General features: G+C 39.3%; 1 protein-coding gene across 2 annotated transcripts in view; it reads right to left on the bottom strand.

The window, feature by feature from the left end:
* LOC126164184 (ubiquitin-protein ligase E3B) overlaps window positions 1-22,727 on the bottom strand; it is a 313,945-nt gene that overhangs the window by 102,523 nt on the left and 188,695 nt on the right. For both annotated transcript variants that reach the window (XM_049920218.1, XM_049920219.1), the window contains exon 13: window positions 2,509-2,771. In XM_049920218.1, coding sequence (XP_049776175.1) covers window positions 2,509-2,771 — 263 coding nt within the window. The remainder of the gene's footprint in view (window positions 1-2,508; window positions 2,772-22,727) is intronic.

Here is a 22,727-nt window from a genome sequence, read left to right as displayed (position 1 = left end):
AAAACTTAACTGAAAACTAGAACAACAAAAATTCCCGGAATTGTAAAAAGTTCCCGTGTTTTTTCCCGGTTTTCTCTTGGATGAAAAAATTCCCGGGTTTTTCCCGGATCTCCCCGTTGTCCCGGGTCATATACACCCTGTGCAAGAAATGGGAAATGACCCTCAACATAAACAAATGTAACGTACTGTGAATACATAGACAGAAAAACCCTTCACTGTATGATTACAATATTGCAGAACCATCACTGGAAGCAGTTCCTCCTGTAAAATATCTGAGAGATTGTGTGCGGAGCAATTTGAAGTGGAACAACCATACAAAATTAAGTACGAGTACGACAGATGCCAGACTGAGATCCACTGAGATAATCCTCAGGAAATGTAGTCCACCAGCAAAGGAAGTAGCTTACCAAATACTCATTTGACCAAAACCTGAATACTGCTCATGAGTATGGGATCTATACCAGATAGAGCTGACAGAGAAAATAAGGAAGATGGAAAGAAGAGCAGTATTTTTTACTATACATTCATTTAGTAAGTGTGAAAGTGTCACTGAGGTGCTCAGCCATCTCTAGTGGCAGACGCTGCAAGAGACGCATTCTGCAACATATTAGGGTCTACTGTTAAAGTTCCGAGAGCATACATTCCAGGAGTAGTCAACCAATATATTGCTTCCTCCTATGTGTATCTCATAAAAAGACCACAAAGATAAAATTAGAGACATTCGAGCCCACGTGGAACTTTATTAGCTATCATTCTTCCCACAAACAGTATGCAAATGGGACAGAAAAATGGGAAATGACACTAGTACACAAAGTACCCTCCACCACAAACTCTAAGGTGGCTTGCAGAGCATAGATCCAGACGTAGATGTATAACATGGCTGCTTTGACACATGGCCCCGATTTCTATCGGCGAGGAGATGGCTGCAGCTGAACTGTGGTAGGAGTTAGTGGGTGGATGTACAGTACAGGTCCTGCACACAAGTTGACCACTTGAGAAGTGCGATTTAGTGGTTGGTTAACAGGATTATTGGTGTCAGAGGAGGTGATGGTATGGGAGATCCATTTATGGATGGCCTGGATAGGATATTCTCTGTCAATAAAGGCTCAGCTGTACACTGATAACATTACCAGGGTCTTCACTGATAAACAATATCCTACCCAGCTCATCCGTAAACAGATTTCCTATGCCATCCCCCCATCTGACACCAATAACACTGTTAACTAGCCACTTATCAGCATTCGTCTGATCATCCACTACTACCTTGGCTTTGAAAAACTCAACTACATCCTTTACCAGGGCACTCAGTACCTCTTGTTGTCCCACGAGATGATGGATATCGTACAAAAAAATATACCCTCATCACCCAAAGTAGTGTTCTACCACCCACCCAACCTACAGAATATTCTTGTCCATCCCTAGTCCTATTCTGCTCCCAGTCCTGTAGTCCACGATCATTCCCTTGTGATTGACCTGTCCCATACATCCACTCACCACCTCCCACCACAGTCCAGTCACAGGCATATCCTACCCAATACAAGGCCACATGTGAGGGCAGCCAAGTTATAAATCAGCTATACTGCAATTATTGTACAGCATTCTATGTAGGCATGACAAGTAACCAATTGACCACTCGCATGAATGGCCACTGGGAAACTGCAAACGTGACTGTGCAGTTGCCAAACATGCTTCACACCACAACACAATTTACAGCATGGGTCATTTGGATACTCCCCTCTGGCACAAGTTCTCTGAACTCTCTCCACCATACCCTGCGCTCTCGCAAACCCCTGGCCTAAACCGCCGCCAACTTGTTTCTCACAGTCTCACCTTATCCTTCCCTTCTCTCTCCTGTCCACACCACTCCTTCCCCATCCACATCATGTACTGCCTTCTCCCACCAGTCTTTTATTCACCCCCTCCACCCCCCAACCCCCTAAGCAGGCTCTCACTTTCTCCCCCCCCTTTTTTCCAACCATCTATCTTATTGTCTTCTCTCTTTCTCTCCCTCTGCATCACTACCTTCCTCTTTTTCCTGCCAGCCCCCCCCCCCTTTTTTCTGGCTCTCTATCCCTCACAAGTTCAGACTCTTTTTATTTCGTTGTGCAGTCACTGAGTCATATGGTATGAGATCCACCTCACAGAAATCTGCTACCCCTTCGTTTTCTCGTGTGTCCTTCCCTACCCTCTTCCCATTTCCATCTATCCCAACAACTGCTTTCAATAATCAATTTTCAATAACCAATCTAGCCTATACTGTGGGCATCTACATTTGGGTACCTGTGTGGTTGGGTGTGTGAATGTGTGTACTCTTAAAAGAAAAAGAGCAAGAACTCAAAAGCTAGAGTAAATGTTTTCTATTAGATGTTTTTGTGTGCTGTGCATCGGTCCCCTATATGTTAGTGCTTCCCTTTCTCTCCTTTGATGGGATTTTCCACCCAGGAATTTCCATTGTTGTTATATTTCTTGCACATTGTGGCACACACACACACACACACACACACTTACTTGTTCTCATTAGTCACAGGCACGGCTTTTCCTCCAGGAATTAATTCGTGGGTCACCAGCCTCCCAAGGCAGTCTTCATCTACTGAGAATGTTAAATCTAGCTCCTGGACATCACCCTGGTGATGTTTGATAAATGTCAAGCTTCTGTACAACTCACGATCAAGTGACGGCAACTCATCCATTGAGCTATAAAGAACTTGATTCTGCTGCCCCAGTAACTGACTCAGGAAGAAAGATGCAAATGGGACATCTACAACAATTCCCTGAAAAATAAATAAATATTTTGCTGTAAGTCCATATTTAATCAAACAAAAAGTTATATAAATTAAAAATATGTACACAAATACAAAGACATATGCTATGTACCAAAGAAGAAAAGCGTCTTCTCAGCAAATACTGAAAAGAGAGCAGTCAGGAGCCATACGTCCCACCACATGTGCCCACCCAAGCTTGCTTGTGGCTGACTGCTCTGTTCTGTTCTGTTCTGTTCTGTTCTTTTCTGTTGCCCACACTGTGGGTAGTCAAGCTCATCCATTCTGGAAACAGAGTGTACGCCCCGTGATATGTGAGGCCTATAGCTCGTTCAGGTGCCCGGCCGTGGTATTGAATCATATTATTTTTTTTCACTCTTTTACTTTCTTATATATATGTTACCGTGAATGACCAAAATTGGAGAATGTCGACTTACAGACACCAAATACGTCGGTGAAATATCAAATATTTCATTACACTGTCGTACTTTCAGACCCTCTCCGGTGTGTGTCGACAATCACATATATGCTCTGTTGGAGGTCCAAAACCCGAAGAGTCAAAAAACAAGCGACTGGCTCTCTCCTGCCAAATCCTTTGTTCCGCTCGGAGTAAATCAGCTTTGTCAGTCTTATGCAAGATTTGATAATGCAAGCAACTTTTTCTTAATTTTTTTTCGATACCCTAATTTATACTAAATGGATACTGCAGTAAATCATGATCTTTTTCATGAAAAGTTAATGAATTAACTGCGGGTAAACAAGAAGACAACTGTTTTTATTTTCCTCAAGAAAAGTATTCTAAAATACTTTCTGAAGTGGTTTCTGCTAAAATTAAATGCAACACACCTTTGGATTACAGACGATTAAAATGTTTTGATGTTTCAAAATTTAATGATGAAGATAAGTTAATTGTACCATTAAAACCAGGGGAAACAAACATACAGTATTATGTTAGCAATGAAGAATTGTACAGTATACTATATGAAACTCACATCAGAGTAGGCCATGGAGGAAGAACAATTATGCTTAAAGAGTTGCAAGTTAAATACAAAAATATTACATATGAAGTTGTAATGTTGTATTTAAATTTATGCAAACAGTGTCAAATGAAACACAGTGCACCTAAGAAAGGTATTGCCGTGAAGCCCATGGTTAGTTCTGAATTAAACTCAAGATGTCAAGTTGATCTGATAGATCCACAGTGAAACAGAGATAGTGAATATAAGTTCATAATGGCGTATCAAGATCATTTAACTAAGTTTGTCCAGCTAAGACCTTTGAAAACTAAAAGAGCTGAAGAAGTAGCGCATCACGTTCTTTCAATATTTTTAACATTTGGTGCACCAGCAATATTGCAATCAGATAATAGTAGAGAATTTAGTAATCAAGTCATATCCGAAATATGCGCTATGTGGAAAGATGTTAAAATAGTTCATGGAAAGCCTTGTCAAAGTCAAACACAAGGCTCAGTTGAAAGGGCCAATCAGGATATACAGAATATGCTAACTGCATGGACAAAAGATAACGATACAAATAAATGGTCAGATAGTTTATCCTTTGTTCAATTTGCCAATAACCCTACATACCACGAAGGAATACACCAAAGTCCTTATGAAGCCGTGTTTGGCGCTAAAGCAAAAAGAGGCATAGCATCGCCTTTTTTGCCTGGCTACCAAATCACAAATATTGAAACTGAAGAACAACTCAAAGAAATTGCCAATACTTCTGAAACCGAAGAACAGCTTGAAAAAACTGTTAATAGTTATTAAAAATTGAGCGGTGGTCATATTGAAAACCATATTCCAAATAAAAATATTGAAGAGGACCTACAACCTACATCATCTTCACATCAAATTCTGTCCGAAAAACACGAGTTGATTTCTACAAAAAGAGCAGCCGTGAAAGAAAATCTTCTACTGCAAGCAACAAAGATGTTAAGAACCCCACAAAAATAATTCCCTCCTGCTCAAATTGGTGATAATGTACGAACAGAAGTCCCTGATGTCGAATGTGGTCGTACGGATAGCCGAAATGTGGTAGCAGTTGTTGTTGGAATAGAAGACTCCGACTTCTATAAACTGGCAAATAAAAATGGTACCCTCAAGCAGCTTTACAAACGTAATCAGTTCGTAATTTGTAAAGAAAAGTTACTTTCCGTAGATGAGATTTCTTTTCAAGAAATATTGCTGAGAGAAGCAGCTGCAGCTAATTTGAGAAGCGGGGGACAAAGCTATACATGCTGTCATTGCAAAAGGAAGTGTTCCACAATTAACTGCAGTTGTAAAAGCAAGGGACTCTTGTGCAATTCAAAGTGTCGTAATAGTTTAAGTTGTTGCAATAAATAAGATTTTAATCACATAAGTAAGTAATTTTTTATAACTATTATTTTCTTTTCCCATGTAGAATGTACTGTGTATTTTAAATTCTTGGTCATTCCTTTCAGAAAGAGAGCCGAAAATGTTACGTCACACTTGTGATGTTTTATAGTGACTGAATTATGGAGACGAAAATATAAATCTCCAACATGTTCAACATTCACCATTACTGCATGGTGAATGTCAACATTTACTGCTGTAAGTCAGAAATAAGGGTTTTTAGCAAATATTTTGGACATACACTAAGCGACTATGTGAATGTTGACATTCACTGGTGAAAGTCGACGTTCTCGAGATTTCAATGTTTCACTGTAACATATATAAGACTAGAACGGGTTATACATCCCGCCAAAGATAAATTAACAAGTTATTTTGTTGCAAGGATAATGTTTTGACACATCATTAAACATCTGTAGGAAACAAAATAAGAAATACGCTCTTCAATTTGTTAATTCCTGTATCTTCTCAGTTTTGTTTTGATAAGTGATAGTTTATGTATGTGAGCTCTGATCTGCCGTACCACCGTTGTTAAAAAAATGTGTATTTCAACTGTACATTAAAAGTGTTATAAAAAGTTGTTAGCAAAGCAGAATTTACTCACACATTTAAGACAGCCACACCTATCTGTTCATCATTTCGTTTGCTGCCAAGATCCTGCATCAAGAAGTTCGGAGCAGACAAGAAGAACTTAACGCAATATCCGGAGGAGCAATCCCGCATCAACATTGTCACAATCAAAACTAAGCACAATAGAATCAATGTGAAGCACTACATAACGCAAATTATAAATATTGACCTTGTATGTATTGATACTCAAGGTCTGTTGATACTGGTATCAGTTAAAGTTCACACTGGATTGTGTAAAGATTCATAAATTACCTTCAAATTTGTTTCAACTAGTCTTTCCAATCAATTTTTCCAATTATTCATGTCATTATTAATCAATTTCCATCATCAAGCCACATCACTGTTCATTGAGCCTGTGATACAACGTAGTTTGGTGTAACAGGGAAACAGACAGCACAGGGAATGGGGCAATGCAGCCCTACGCAGGAAGTTCAGCGCAAGACAATGTGTTAATCTGATCATCAGCAATCTACAATTGCTTTGGATTTCTTGATAGTGAATTTGGGTTGCTGTACATTATTATGTCTGAAATATATATCGAACAGCAAAGGTCTGCCCAATGTCTGAGGATCAGTTAATGTGAGGAAGAAAACAAAAAAGAAGTTGCTTAGCTTGTATTTATCACAAATTTCCAAGCGACTGAAAAACAGCGCCGGTGACTCCTGCATGTACGAAGGGTAAGAGAAAGGACCCACTGTATTACAGGGCAATACTCATAACATCAGTTTTTCTCGGTTCAAATACAATGTATTTCTTCGACACCGAGATGTGTATGTCCACAAATCAGCACGGTTTTAGAAAACATTGCTCATGTGAAACTCAGTTTCTCCTCAGTTTGCCTCGACTGACATCTCTGCCCAAACTCTTTGCCTTTACATATGTCTGCTTGTGTCTGCATATGTGCGGATGGATATGTGTGTGTGTGTGTGTGTGTGTGTGTGTGAGCGCGCGCGAGCGCGCACTTTCATTTGGTAAGTCACATCATCTTTGTTTTATATATATATATATATATATATATATATATATATATATATATATATATATAAAAGCGCTGGCAGGTCGATAGACACACAGACAAACACAAACATACACACAAAATCTAGCTTTCGCAACCAATGGTTGCCTCGTCAGTGTGTCTCGTCTGTGTGTCTATCGACCTGCCAGCGCTTTTGTTTGGTAAGTCTCATCATCTTTCTTTTTAAATATATTTTTCCCACGTGGAACGTTTCCCTCTATTATATATATATATATATATATATATATATATATATATATATATATATATATATATATATATATAATAGAAGGAAACATTCCACGAAGGAAAAATATATCTAAAAACAAAGATGATGTGACTTACCAAATGAAAGTGCTGGCAGGTCGACAGACACACAAACGAACACAAACACACACAAAATTCAAGCTTTCGCAACAAACTGTTGCCTCATCAGGAAAGAGGGAAGGAGAGGGAAAGACGAAAGGATGTGGGTTTTAAGGGAGAGGGTAAGGAGTCATTCCAGTCCCAGGAGCGGAAAGACTTACCTTAGGGGGAAAAAAGGACGGGTACACACTCGCACACACACACATATCCATCCACACATATACAGACACAAGCAGACATATTTAAATAGATATATATATATATATATATATATATATATATATATATATGATGTAACTTACCAAACGAAAGCATTGGCATGTTGACAGACACACAAACAAACACAAACACACACACAAAATTCAAGCTTTCGCAACCAACGGTTGCTTCATCAGGAAGGAGAGGGAAAGACGAAAGGATGTGTGTTTTAAGGGAGAGGGTAAAGAGTCATTCCAATCCCGGGAGCGGAAAGACTTACATTAGGGGGAAAAAAGGACAGGTATACACTCGGACACACACACATATCCATCCGCACATATACAGACACAAGCAGACATTTGTAAAGGCCTTTACAAGGCTTTTTTTCCATTCCATTCTGAGAACTTATCAAACCACCCTTGTACATTAGTACAGAGCCTCCAAACACTGACAAAACGTGACACTCTGGCACCCGGTGTCCATCATCACCACACCACTCTCTGGTGTCAGGTCAACTGAAGCCGTGCCACCGGTCTGTGGCATTCCAGACGTCATCCCACAGTCTGCACAGACACTCATCTTCCCGCAAACGGACCCATTTTGTCGACTCCAGGTACTCAAGAGGGGTGTACAATCCTACACTACTTGGCGAATGTTACGAGCGTCCTCTCGGGCACCACTCACACGGGATCACTAATATACCACATAGTCCCGAGTACGGCCCTCTCCTTTCTTTGAACCTATAGATTCCGTGGGTTCCTGACTTACACAAATGGCACTGCTCGATACAATAAACTGGTCTCGAGAGGCCACAATCCTGCTGCTGACACAAGATGGCAGACATTTCACATCCTTACATGAGGGGGTACACAATTTCCTCTGTTAACAATCACCATTTGTTTGCAACTTTTGAATTAGAAACCTACTGCATAATTTTTCCTTATATACAGTGTAAAGCTAATCATTTGCATAATCGGGCATGCCTTCACAGCTTCATAATTTTAATTTGCAGTGGTTTTCTTATCACACAGGTCACAGTGGCTAGTTTGATTGACTCACAAAGGATATGACCGCATCCTAACTATTATTGATCCATTCACTGAGTTTCCTAGAGAGGAAAAAAAACTAGCATAAAGTAGTATTCAGAAATTTAATTTTGGAAATCCATTCCACATTATCACTGATAAGAGTGACTTGAATCACATCTCAAGAATTGAAGGGATACTACAGACCCAAAGAACTATAACCATCTGAATAACAAGTGGACTCCCTAGAGCGAATGTGCAGACCAACAGAGGCACTGGCAAGAGTGGAGCTGTGAGGGCAGGCTGAGAGTCCTCTCCAGAATGACCAGTCGGTGAGAGTAATGCCAGCATCGGCCAAGACAACAATTTTCATCTGCTGGGAAATTGGAATGAATGGGACCTTCATACAGTAAATTTTGATTTAGTATTCTTTACTCTCAGTTAAACTACTTTCCTAATATAATTGGTCATATCAGTTACAAAAACCTTAATGAATGAAATACTTTCTTTTCTGCCCGAAAGGTATGTAGCAAGGCATATAATTGCAGAAAACAAGCTACCTTTGTGCATCGTTGTTTAGTAAACAACTGTAAATATTGACAACAACATGAATTAGGATAGAGAGCTACTTGCCACAGTAAAAGCTGCACGGATGTCAAAGCACGGAATTTGGGACAGAGGGACCAGATACTTTTTGTCAGTCAAAATATTAGAAATAAAAAATAAATAAATAAATATGCGGGTCCAGAAATGCTACTGAATGACCAAAGAGATTTTGTTTCTTTCACCACATCTGGTCAACGGCAGGTGTTTCATTGAAACTCATTCTGAAAATAAGTTTACTGATAACCACATTTCCACTTGAGCTTTTTACCTTTGAAACACATGACTTTTCTATTTCACTACAATTACGGAGTTTCAGCCATATGACTTATCTCAACTGAAAGATACGACATAGCAGAGCATCACATGTTACAATATCAGTGGAGCTAACTGTATGCGCAATGGTAAGGTGAGTCACCTGTTGTACCATCATCACAAGTATATTTGTGCACTACATGTCTCCTCACTTGTAACTGCTAAAAAAAACATTGGTGGAAAAGCCAAGTCTGCTTTCTTCTTCAATAACATTTATATCCGACGGACGTTAGAACTGAAGTCCTTCTGTATCTTTTTGAAGTACCTACTGACAATACAATATTTAAAAAAAGAAAACAAACTTCTTACAAAGATAGAACACAGAGACAATGAGTGACTGACAGGCAACATAAATTAGGCTGAAAACACTGCTAACCCACTGGACAGTGTCCTCCTAATACAGAACACATCTAATCTGTATCAGCCAATGATATGACAGAGGAAACTGGCTAAGTGGGGACACAACAGTCCTTCTGCATAAAGTTAGCATCTCAAACTCAACCAGATGCCCATAACACACACCACATTTGATGAGACCACAAAGACAATCAAAGAGATGAAAATAAAAAGTTCTTCTGGGGCAAAGCATTCCCACAAGGATACTTACATGCTACCACAAATAAGTAAGTGTGATATATTTAACAAATTCCTATGTCGAGGAACTGTCCAGCTGAGATTAAAATATGCATGTGTGAAACTACTTTTCAAGGACAACGAGAAAGCTAATGTAATGAATTACTACCCAATCTTCCTGCTAACAAGTTTTTATGAGGTCTAGAGAAACTGATGTTTAGGAGAATTGTTGACCTCTGGGACAGCCACAACATTTGAAGTCAATATTAATATGATTTCTGGCAAGACCTATCAATTGATGATGCTCTTTTCTCCTTCATCAATCAGTTCTGCAATTTTTTAACAGAAAATTAGCATTAATCAGAATCCTTTGTGACCTATCTGAGGCTTTTAGCTGTGTCAACCATGATATTCGGCTAAATAAAATAAAATTATATGGGATAAGAGGAATAATGGGAACATGGATAAAATTTTACCTAACAGACAGGAATCAGAGGTAACAATTACTGACAGAAAAAGAATTCCAGCTTCACCACCAGCAGGAGAACACAGTCAGCACAGGAGTGCCACGAGGCTACGTCTTTGTGATGGAGTCCTTGCTGTTCCACATATTTATAAATGTTCCTTCCCTCTGTTTCACTACAGTCACCAAGTTCACTCTTTGTACATGTAGTAAGGAAAACCTGGAAACCTCCAGTAATAGTGTGCTTAATGGTACCCACAAGTGATTTAATTGTAATAGACTCTCTATGAATCTCACAAAACTCATTATGTCAATTTTGTGTGACAGAGAAGAAATAAGAGGTTACACACAAAATGTAATGGGAATCAAATACAGAAAGTGGACTCTCCTAAGTTCAGGGGCCTGTACACTGATGTTGTTGTTGTTGTTGTTGTCTTCAGTCCTGAGACTGGTTTGATGCAGCTCTCCATGCTACTCTATCCTGTGCAAGCTTCTTCATCTCCCAGTACTTACTGCAACCTACATCCTTCTAAATCTGCTTAGTGTATTCATCTCTTGGTCTCCCTCTCGATTTTTACCCTCCACGCTGCCCTCCAATGCTAAATTTGTGATCCCTTGATGCCCCAGAACACGTCCTACCAACCGGTCCCTTCTTCTTGTCAAGTTGTGCCACAAACTCCTCTTCTTCCCAATTCTATTCAATACCTCCTCATTAGTTACGTGATCTACCCATCTAATCTTCAGCATTCTTCTGTAGCATCACATTTCGAAAGCTTCTATTCTCTTCTTGTCGAAACAATTTATCGTCCATGTTTCACTTCCATACATGGCTACACTCCATACAAATACTTTCAGAAACGACTTCCTGACACTTAAATCTATACTCGATGTTAACAAATTTCTCTTCTTCAGAAACGCTTTCCTTGCCATTGCCAGTCTACATTTTATATCCTCTCTACTTCGACCATCATCAGTTATTTTGTTCCCCAAATAGCAAGACTCCTTTACTACTTCAAGTGTCTCATTTCCTAATCTAATTCCCTCAGCATCACCCGACTTAATTCGACTACATTCCATTATCCTCATTTTGCTTTTGTTGATGCTCATCTTATATCCTCCTTTCAAGACACTGTCCATACCATTCAACTGCTCTTCCAAGTCCGTTGCTGTCTCTGACAGAATTACAATGTCATCGGCGAACCTCAATGTTTTAATTTCTTCTCCATGGACTTTAATACCTACTCCAAATTTTTCTTTTGTTTCCTTTACTGCTTGCTCAATATACAGATTGAATAACATCGGGGACAGACTACAACCCTGTCTCACTCCCTTCCCAACCACTGCTTCCCTTTCATGCCCCTCGACTCTTATAACTGCCATCTGGTTTCTGTACAAATTGTAAATAGCCTTTTGCTCCCTGTATTTGACCCCTGCCACCTTTAGAATTTGAAAGAGAGTATTCCAGTCAACATTGTGAAAAGCTTTCTCTAAGTCTACAAATGCTAGAAATGTAGGTTTGCCTTTCCTTAATCTATTTTCTAAGATAAGTCTTAGGGTCAGTATTGCCTCACGTGTTCCAACATTTCTGCGGAATCCAAACTGATCTTCGCCGAGGTCGGCTTCTACTAGTTTTTCCATTCGTCTGCAAAGAATTCGCGTTAGTATTTTGTAGCTCTGACTTATTAAACTGATAGTTCGGTAATTTTCAAATCTGTCAACACCTGCTTTCTTTGGGATTGGAATTATGATATTCTTCTTGAAGTCTGAGGGTATTTCGCCTGTCTCATACATCTTGCTTACCAGATAGTAGAGTTTTGTCAGAACTGGCTCTCCCAATGCCGTGAGTAGTTCCAATGGAATGTTGTCTACACCCGGGGTCTTGTTTCGACTCAGGTCTTTCAGTGCTCTGTTAAACTCTTCACGCGGTATCGTATCTCCCATTTCATCTTCATCTACATCCTCTTCCATTTCCATAATATTGTCCTCAAGTATATCGCCCTTGTACAGAGCCTCTGTATACTCCTTCCACCTTTCTGCTTTCCCTTCTTTGCTTAGAACTGGGTTTCCATCTGATTTCTTGATATTCATACAAGTGGCTCTCTTGTCTCCAAAGGTCTCTTTAATTTTCCAGTAGGCAGTATCTATCTTACCCCTAGTGAGATAAGCTCCTACATCCTTACATTTGTCCTCTAGCCATCCCTACTTAGCCATTTTGCACTTCGTGTCGATCTCATTTTTTAGACGTTTGTATTCCTTTTTGCCTGCTTAATTTACTGTGTTTTTATATTTTCTCCTTTCATCAATTAAATTCAATATTTCTTCTGTTACCCAAGTATTTCTACTAGCCCTCGTCTTTTTACCTACTTGATCCTGTGCTGCCTTCACTACTTCATCCCTCAGAGCTACCCATTTTTCTTCTACTGTATTTCTTTCCCCAATTCCTGTCAACTGTTCCCTTACGCTCTCTTTGAATCTCTGTACAACCTCTGGTTTAGTCAGTTTATCCAGGTCCCATCTCCTTAAATTCCCACCTTTTTGCAGTTTCTTCAGTTTTAATCTGCAGTTCATAACCAACTGATAGCACATTAAATTGGTCCTGTTCTAAAAAAAAACTAAATTCTATAATTTGCCTTATGTGTAACTGCATCATCTGCACATAAGGATGTCATTAGAGCTACTTACTTTGGATATTTCAATGTACTATCACCTTATGCATCATTTTTGTGGTACTTAGCTTCAGTCAAATAAAAATTTCTTTCCTCAGAAGGGAGTTGTACCCATTACGAGCAATGTCGATCTGAAACACACTCATCGGAATTTGTTCCGCAAACTGCAGGTTTTTACAAAGAAATCTCGTTATATCTTCTACCTTGTATGTTTTGTTAATAAATACCACTCTCTTTCCAAAACCAGTAGTTGGTATATGAAGTCAAAACTATATCTTACATAATATCTGGACACATGTCTACCTCGAGCTGAATGTGTTCGACAATCTACCTACAGACAGTAAAAGTCTTGATCATTAAACATCAGAACCCAAAAGCAAATTGAAAATACACCTACCATAAAACTCATTCCATGCATTAGCGATTTTTTTATTTTATTTTTTTGTATAAATAAGCGTACAAATGTCCAGTTGTATGGTACAACTATAATGTCCCATTAGTACAAGTATAAATGTAAATTATTTTCTGTAGTAAAAGCTATCACACTGATTTCCATATTTCCACAAACACATATGTTTCAAAGTCTATGCATAAGTATTACTTCTGATGGCTTGCCATATTGTATACCTTATTTATTTCCATGGCTTATGATGTGCCATTAGCTGATATGAGTGCTATCATAATTATTTTATAATGTACCCAGCTGTACCCATTATTGTAAATTTTATAAAAAAATTATTATAGTAAATATTGTAAAAACACTACCTCATTCCATTTCCTAGCACCTCTAACGCTACTAGATTCAAAGAAACTCGTAATAAAATAAAGTAATTTGCACTACTGCAGCAGTTCGACTAGGCCCAGTCGAGTTGCAACCAGTGGGCAGAATATGCCCACATATGTGCGTGTGTTCCATATTAGTTAGCTTTGAAGGCAAAAGATTAGTAATATTTTCTGTCTTATTTACACACTTATCAATAGCTCACCATCTCAACTATGGAGCGAGTTCTTACATTTACTTCTATCTTTTGGATTCCACCTAGGAGTTCCACTATCACAGGGTCAGAATATTTTGATTTACCTGTTTACAAAATCTTTTATGTCGATAGACTGCTGAACAGTCTCACACATAAAAGCCCCCGCCATAAATACTAAGTCGGAGATATTCACTTAAGATGGCTAATGTAACCGGCCGCCCTTCAGAGTTCTAAGTCCAGCCATACACACGCCCTGGCAACACCGTAGGATGCAGGGAGTGCCGTCATGCTTCACGTGCCCCTACAGAGCTGTACCTGCACACGGTCTAGTGGTAAATGTCAGGCAACGTAGATACGAAGTCCCGAGTTTGACGCCAAATTTTTTTTAAAATCCTATTCTGGGTGTCTGCTATAGTTCTGACAGATGAAACATCAAAGGTAACTTAGTGCACTGTCTAGTACATCAGCAATAGCATAACTTTTGAGAAAAAATTCTGCCAAACAGTTTGTGGCTCCGTCGAGATCAGAACAGCCGTTGGCCAATGGTCGTACGACGTACACTGACGATCACCTAAAGCCGGGCACTAACTGACCAGCCAAAGGTGGTGCAGCACTGTGAGTCTAGTCTATTAACAATTGTCATTTTATTATTTGCAGTGCTAGTATTTAGCTTGCAGTTATATAAGGGCTTTTACATTCTCGAAACCTATAACAGTGTAGGACACACAGATTGCTACTTACTGTAAAGAAGACACATCAAGATGCAGACAGGCAAAATTAAAAGACACTCACACATAGATTTTGGCCAGAGCCTATTTCAGTAAAAGAGAGACAAAGACACATCATTCACACAGCCACAAGCAACCACTTTTCACGCATACGTGACTGACCACTCCGGGATCTCTGACAGGAAAGCAACATCATGTGGGATGCACGGTTGGTAACGCCAGCGAGCGACCAAATGGTGTAAATTGCCCTGAAGATGACCCCATTGCGGGTTGAAAGCGGTTGGCGGCAAAATAAATAATGCGATTATGTCTGTAATTTTGAATAACGGAATACAAAGTGCTGGGTGGGTGGACTGGGCAAGTTTTATTCCTTTCTGGAATTACCATTGTTTGAAAACTATAAACGTTGCTCAAGTACTGCAAAATACAGTTGCAATGGGAAAAATATTTAATTTTTGAGACGTACTATTCGCACCCCCCCCCCCCCCCCACCCCCCCACCCACCCACATGAACCATGGACCTTGCCGTTGGTGGGGAGGCTTCCGTGCGTCAGTGATACAGATAGCCGTACTGTAGGTGCAACCACAACGAGGGGGGGGGGGGGGGGGGTGTATCTGTTGAGAGGCCATACAAAGGCGTGGTTCCTGAACAGGGAATGCAGCTTTTTCAGTAGTTGCAGGGGCAACAGTCTGGATGATTGACTGATCTAGCCTTGTAACACTAACCAAGACGACCTTGCTGTGTTGGTACTGTGAACGGTTGAAAGCAAGGGGAAACTACAGCCGTAATTTTTCCCGAGGGCATGCAGCTTTACTGTATGGTTAATGATGATGGCGTCCTCTTGGGTAAAATATTCCGGAGGTAAAATAGTCCCCCATTCGGATCTCCGGGCGGGGACTACTCAGGAGGATGTCGTTATCAGGAGAAAGAAAACTGGTGTTCTACGGATCCGTGGAATGTCAGATCCCTTAATGGGCAGGTAGGTTAGAAAATTTAAAAAGGGAAAGGGATAGGTTAAAGTTAGATATAGTGGGAATTATTGAAGTTCGGTGGCAGGAGGAACAAGACTTTCGGTCAGGCAAATACAGGGTTATAAATACAAAGTCAAATAGGGGTAATGCAGGAGTAGGTTTAATAATGAATAAAAAAATAGGAATACGGGTAAGCTACTACAAACAGCATAGTGAACGCATTATTGTGGCCAAGATAGACATGAAGCCCACGCCTACTACAGTAGTACAAGTTTATATGCCAACTAGCTCTGCAGATGACGAAGAAATTGAAGAAATGTATGATGAAACAAAAGAAATTATTCACATAGTGAAGGGAGACGAAAATGTAATAGTCATGGGTGAGTGGAATTCGGTAGTAGGAAAAGGGAGAGAAGGAAACGTAGTAGGTGAATATGGATTGGGGCTAAGAAATGAAAGAGGAAGCCGCCCAGTAGAATTTTGCACAGAGCACAACTTAATCATAGCTAACAATTGGTTCAAGAATCATAAAAGAAGGTTGTATACATGGAAGAAGCCTGGAGATACTAGAAGGTATCAGATACATTATATAATGGTAAGACAGAGATTTAGGAAACTGGTTTTAAATTGTAAGACATTTCCAGGGGCAGATGTGGACTCTGACCCCAATCTATTGATTATGAACTGTAGATTAAAACTGAAGAAACTGCAAAAAGGTGGGAATTTATGGAGATTGGACCTGGATAAACTGACTAAACCAGAGGCTGTACAGAGTTTCAGGGAGAGCATAAGGGAACAATTGACAGGAATTGGGGAAAGAAATAACAGTAGAAGAAGAATGGGTAGCTCTGAGGGATGAAGTAGTGAAAGCAGATGAGGCGCATATCACTAGGGGTAAGATAGATACTGCCTACAGGAAAATTAAAGAGACCTTTAGAGAAAAGAGAACCACTTGTATGAATATCAAGAGATCAGATGGAAACCCAGTTCTAAGCAAAGAAGGGAAGCAGAAAGGTGGAAGGAGTATATAGAGGGTCTATACAAGGGCGATGTACTTGAAGACAATATTATGGAAATGGAAGAGGATGTAGATGAAGATGAAATGGGAGATATGATACTGCGTGAAGAGTTTGGCAGAGCACTGAAAGACCTGAGTCGAAACAAGACCCCGGGAGTAGACAACATTCCATTAGAACTACTGATGGCCTTGGGAGAGCCAGTCCAGACAAAACTCTACCATCTGGTGAGCAAGATGTATGAGACAGGCGAAATACCCTCAGACTTCTAGAAGAATATAATAATTCTAATCCCAAAGAAAGCAGGTGTTGACAGATATGAAAATTACTGAACTATCAGTTTAATAAGTCACGGCTGCAAAATACTAACGCGAATTCTTTACAGACGAATGGAAAAACTAGTAGAAGCTGATCTTGGGGAAGATCAGTTTGGATTCTGTAGAAATATTGGAACACATGAGGCAATACTGACCCTACGGCTTATCTTAGAAGCTAGATTAAGAAAAGGCAAACCTACGTTTCTAGAATTTGTAGACTTAGAGAAAGCTTTTGACAATGTTGACTGGAATACTCTCTTTCAAATTCTGAAGGTGGCAGGGGTAAAATACAGGCAGCGAAAGGCTATTTACAATTCGTACAGAAACCAGATGGCAGTTGGAAGAGTCAAGGGGCACAAAAGGGAAGCAGTGGTTGGGAAGGGAGTGAGACAGGGTTGTAGCCTATCCCCGATGTTATTCAATCTCAAACCTTTCGGGCAGAAAAGAAAGTATTTCATTCATTAAGGTTTTTGTAACTGACATGACCAACTATATTAAAAAAGTAGTTTAACAGAGAGTAAAGAATAATAAATCAAAATTTACTGTATGAAGGTCCCATTCATTCCAATTTCCCAGCAGATGAAAATTGTTGTCTTGGCAAGCAGTAAAGGAAACAAAAGAAAAGTTCGAAGTAGGTATTAAAATCCGTGGAGAAGAAATAAAAACTTTGAGGTTTGCCGATGACATTGTAATTCTGTCAGAGACAGCAAAGCACTTGGAAGAGCAGTTGAACGGAATGGACAGTGTCTTGAAAGGAGGGTGTAAGATGAACATCAAAAAAAGCAAAACGAGGATAATGGAATGTAGTCAAATTAAGTCGGGTGATGTTGAGGGTATTAGATTAGGAAATCAGACACTTAAAGTAGTAAAGGAGGTTTGCTACTTGGGGAGCAAAATAACTGATGATGGTCGAAGCAGAGAGGATATAAAATGTAGACTGGCAATGGCAAGGAAAGCGTTTCTGAAGAAGAGAAATTTGTTAACATCGAGTATAAATTTAAGTGTCAGGAAGTCGTTTCTGAAAGTATTTATATGGAGTGTAGCCATGTATGGAAGTGAAACATGGATGATAAATAGTTTAGACAAGAAGAGAATAGAAGCTTTCTAAATGTGGTGCTACAGAAGAATGCTGAAAGTTAGATGCGTAGATCACATAACTAATGAGGAGATGTTGAATAGGATTGGGGAGAAGAGAAGTTTGTGGCACAACTTGACTAGAAGAAGGGATCGGTTGATGTTCTGGATGTTCTGAGGCATCAAGGGATCACCAATTTAGTATTGGAGGGCAGCGTGGAGGGTAAAAATCGTAGAGGGAGACCAAGAGATGAATACACCAAGCAGATTCAGAAGGATGTAGGTTGCAGTAGGTACTGGGAGATGAAGAAGCTTGCACAGGATAGAGTAGCATGGAGAGCTGCATCAAACCAGTCTCTGGACTGAAGACCACGACGACAACAACAACAACAACAACAACAACTATTCGCTGTGGGTTCTTAGAAGGGTAAAGATAACAGAGGCAGCTCGGAACCTTTCTATTGTGACTGAGGTGAGTGCTTTTGGAAAATAAACTTCAGAAAACGGTTTTCTTATTTCAAGAGATAGCATTCTGACATGAATGACTTTCAACATTCAGGAAGTCTTGATGACAGATATATGTGGTGAACTGTCACAATTTAAACATTGTGGAATATTTGCTTTCAATAGCCAAGGTTCAGAGGTCTGGAGTAGGGGTACTGGATGCTCCAACTCAAAGCAACAAAATTCAACATGATGACTATTGCTCCATTTTTACTTGAACATCATCAGTTCGCTCAGTGAAAATTCCTATGCAATATCGTTTCTGTTGATGTGTTATAAACCCCTTATGTTAACTTTTTAAGGATAAATCAATGGCCGAACCCTAACAAATGACATATACTCAAGAAAACGTCAGTCTGAACATAATATTTGGCATCAACTGGCTGAAAAAGAGTGTTGTGCATTTCGAACCTCTCCCCAGGGGTGTGCCTATTGTAGCTGGTATTTGTTGCCAACAACTAACACATCATTTTGTTACAGTGAAATAAAAACTGCATCATGTGTTGCTACTACAAGATAATGTATTCTGCTGATATCACATCAAAACTGTCCAGGTCTTTTTTATAATTATAAACTTAGAAAATATTTTTATTTAGCTTGATATCATTGTCACTATCCACAAAACAGACAAATGAAGGGACAACACTACAGCAGTGATTGCAAAATGTGAGGATTCACAGGGAGTCTTCGTAAGTTACAAATAACAAAGTCCCAATCAAGAAAGGCTGCTGTGGATACCACATGCAGTGGCACAAAATGTGTACTCAAAAAGCCACTTAAAATTAAACTATTCACAGTTTGTGAGGCATCTCAAATTTAATATTCTCTCATTGTTGTAGTAGAGGCACAGGTAGGACTTGTAATTCACTTGTAAAATTACGTTGTTGCATATGAAAACACAATTTTCCAACTTTCTGTTGCTTATTACACATGGATTGTCCAAATAGTTTATCCAAGTTAAATTTAACTACTGTAACTATCTAGTGAATATAGTAGGATAATTCAGCTCTAGACCTGGAAGTCAGTCGAGTATCGTTCAGTCACCAAACATGTTCTGGATGGTATTTAAGATATAACTGTTTTTTGAGACAATACTTAACTAAATGTAACATATAAAACATGTCAGTTGCATAGCAGATGTTAATATTTGTTAAGGAATTATCTGCAGAAGTAACATAATTACCACAAGAATAAGCAGTGCCTGCTTGGTGCTTATGACACAGGTAGTTCATATATTACTGAAAAAATGTGTGTGTCCACAATGACAATTTATTTAAATTGCAACTGTAGACCCAAACATATACCTTTTCAGGAAGCTACAGTATTGGTCACTGTCCCACCTGCAATATGTTATGAATATGCTTCTTATATTAGACTGAGGAGATCGACGAGTGTTGCCTTCCAATTTTTAAGAGTTTTTGGTTCCACTCTCTGCTTGTTCTCAAGGGAAATGTGAGGCAGTGTAGTAGGGCAGATGCTCCTCGTCATAAATCAGCATATAGTGTAAGCTTGCTCGTGGAGCATTTTGAAGTATGTAGAGCTTAGTCAGAGCTGTTGCCCATACGAAGTACCAATGCCCCCATGCCACCTTTCACTTAGGTAATCGGCGCTAGAGTAAGTGCATCACCACTAACGTCATTCAAACCAAGCAGACAATGTAACATCACCATATTCACTGAGCAACCATACCATTCTGATCATACACTTGTTACTATTACCTACTCGCAACAATTACAACATAAGTGCTTCTGACACTTTGCCTAGAAAAGCAATAGCCTTATGAATGAGAACTTCTATCTGTAGCATACCTAAGTCTGAGAACATAAATAATAATAACATAACAAAACAGAGTGAAGGACAGGGCCTGTAATTAGTTTCTCAAGTTCCTGTAGTTTTACCTTAATTAATTTCTGATAGTTGCACACTAATACGTCCTCTTGGCTGTCAAAATATTCATGTTGGTATTATCAGAGTTTAACTGTTTTTAACACTTGATTACCTTAAAGAATATTCCATTTTGGGTTGAATCTGATCCTGAACACAGCATTAATTTGACTTTCAGACCATCTCCTGATGACTTACATTACTGAATTGTTCTGACAGTTGTGCTGGCTATTCACTGAATTTTGAAGGTGATTGTGACAGCTGGCAGTCAGTGCCAAATGCAAATATGCACAAAAGATCTTCATTGCTGTTAGGGGTGCTCTCCCTTGCTACATGTTCCCCACACTGTAATTAGTAAAACAACAAGAGTCCCATTCTGTTGAAAAACTAGATGTGCACAAGTTCTTAAATAAGAATCTGTGAGTGGTAGTAATGCATGAAAGAGAACAGCCTGAGACATGGTGGTGTACTGTCACAACACTACACCCACTCCAGTTGATATTGCCCATCCAAAGATGGTGTGAGATGCGGCATACGGAAAAGGATGTCAAGGCGTTGGTCGTGTGGCTAGATCAGAACAGGCCGTATCAAGCAAAAAAGTTGCAGTGGAGGACCCTGTGTGTCCAGAGAGAAGACCAATGTCTGCTTGACATCTGTTTCTCATTTGCCTTAAAATGAGATCGATTTCTCAGTTTCCTGGAAGTGCAAAATCTCTGATCATGAGACCGATTGATAACTGACCTCTATGCCAAATTACTGCTATAAAGCAGCACTTGGCTGTTTATAAGAAGATATGAAAGGGCATATTGGCTTTGACTGAGTTATATTTTACTGATGATGAAATACTTTCTGGCACTACCAATGCCCCATTTCAGGTGCAATATCAATAGATTGATTGTGTAAAGTATCGTAAATGCAATCATTCTGTTTCTCTCTTTATGGTATAGCTCCATTTTTTTGTTTCCAATCCCTCTTACACTCCATGTAGCTATTTTCATCCTATCTGCCGTACCCATTTATCTTTGACTTGCCTAGGTTGTCTCCAAGAAATGACGATATTAGGAATGAATTAGATATTTATAATATTAATGACAAGACTGAACTAAGCAAAACATGATGGAAATGACACCTGAAAAGAATGAGCATGGAGAAAATGCATGTTGGCTATGCTGTACCAGCCTAGAGGAAGGAAGAATGTTGGAAGACCCAGAATGAGGTGGTAGTGAAAAGTGAAGATGGAACATGCACAAGTGCCTAAGCCTTGAAGTGCAAATGGAGGAGGAGGAGAAGAAGAAGGAGGAGAAGAAGAAGAAGAAGATGATGATCATAAATGCAACTGTTTTAGATAAAACTGGCTGTATGTTATTGTTTGTTTTACGGGTGCACCTATTTCATCTTACATTTGTCAAATAAATGAATTTTTGAGTGGTTTTCTTAACAGGCAAACAGTTTTTATACTACTTTGTGTACCATTCATAGAGACATAGAGGCCTACTTAATATTCTAAAATACATAATGAAGTCAAGTGTTGAGTTGCTGTTTCTTCAAGGTGACATCTTTTCCCTTGCGATAAGAACAGCCAATAGCATAAAAGGTTTTCAAATATTCACCCTTTCATTTCCCAAAGTCTCTATTCATTTCCTAAAGGTTAGGACAGGACCTGTATTCTTACATGCTATAGTAAATAATAATACAGTGTCAGTTCCAAATACATTTTTAAATACAAACAGACAAAACAATTAAATAACAATTTATTTACAGGACCACAGCTTTGTCCATCTAAGCAGAGCTAGTCAGGATTTGTTTCATGGCCGAGGCAAAATAAAGCTAACAGCATTAATTCCACAATCACAGATCTCAGCCCCATAGAGGATATGGGAGCAGAGTTATAGACATCACTGCCATGTGGATCCACAAATGCAAGTGAACTCCCAAAAGTACAATCATATGGGGAATCAAGTGAAATTTGTGACTGGATTGAGGCATTTTTGGAAGGGAGGACATAGCACATTATCTTGGATGGAGAGTCATCATCAGATGTAGAAGTAACTTCAGGTGTGCCCCAGGGGAAGAGTTTTACAACCCTGCTGTTCATGTTGTATATTAATGACCCTGCTGATAATATTAACAGTAAAATCAGGGTTTTTGCAGATGATGCAGTTACCTTAGTGAATGAAGCTGTATAAATATTCAGTCAGATCTTGACAAGATTTCAACATGGTGCAGAGATTGGCAACTTGCTCTAAATATTCAGAAATTTAAAATTTTGC

Source organism: Schistocerca cancellata, chromosome 1, assembly GCF_023864275.1.
Source record: "Schistocerca cancellata isolate TAMUIC-IGC-003103 chromosome 1, iqSchCanc2.1, whole genome shotgun sequence".
Lineage (NCBI taxonomy): Eukaryota > Metazoa > Arthropoda > Insecta > Orthoptera > Acrididae > Schistocerca > Schistocerca cancellata.
This window is presented reverse-complemented; position numbering and strand designations above follow the sequence as displayed.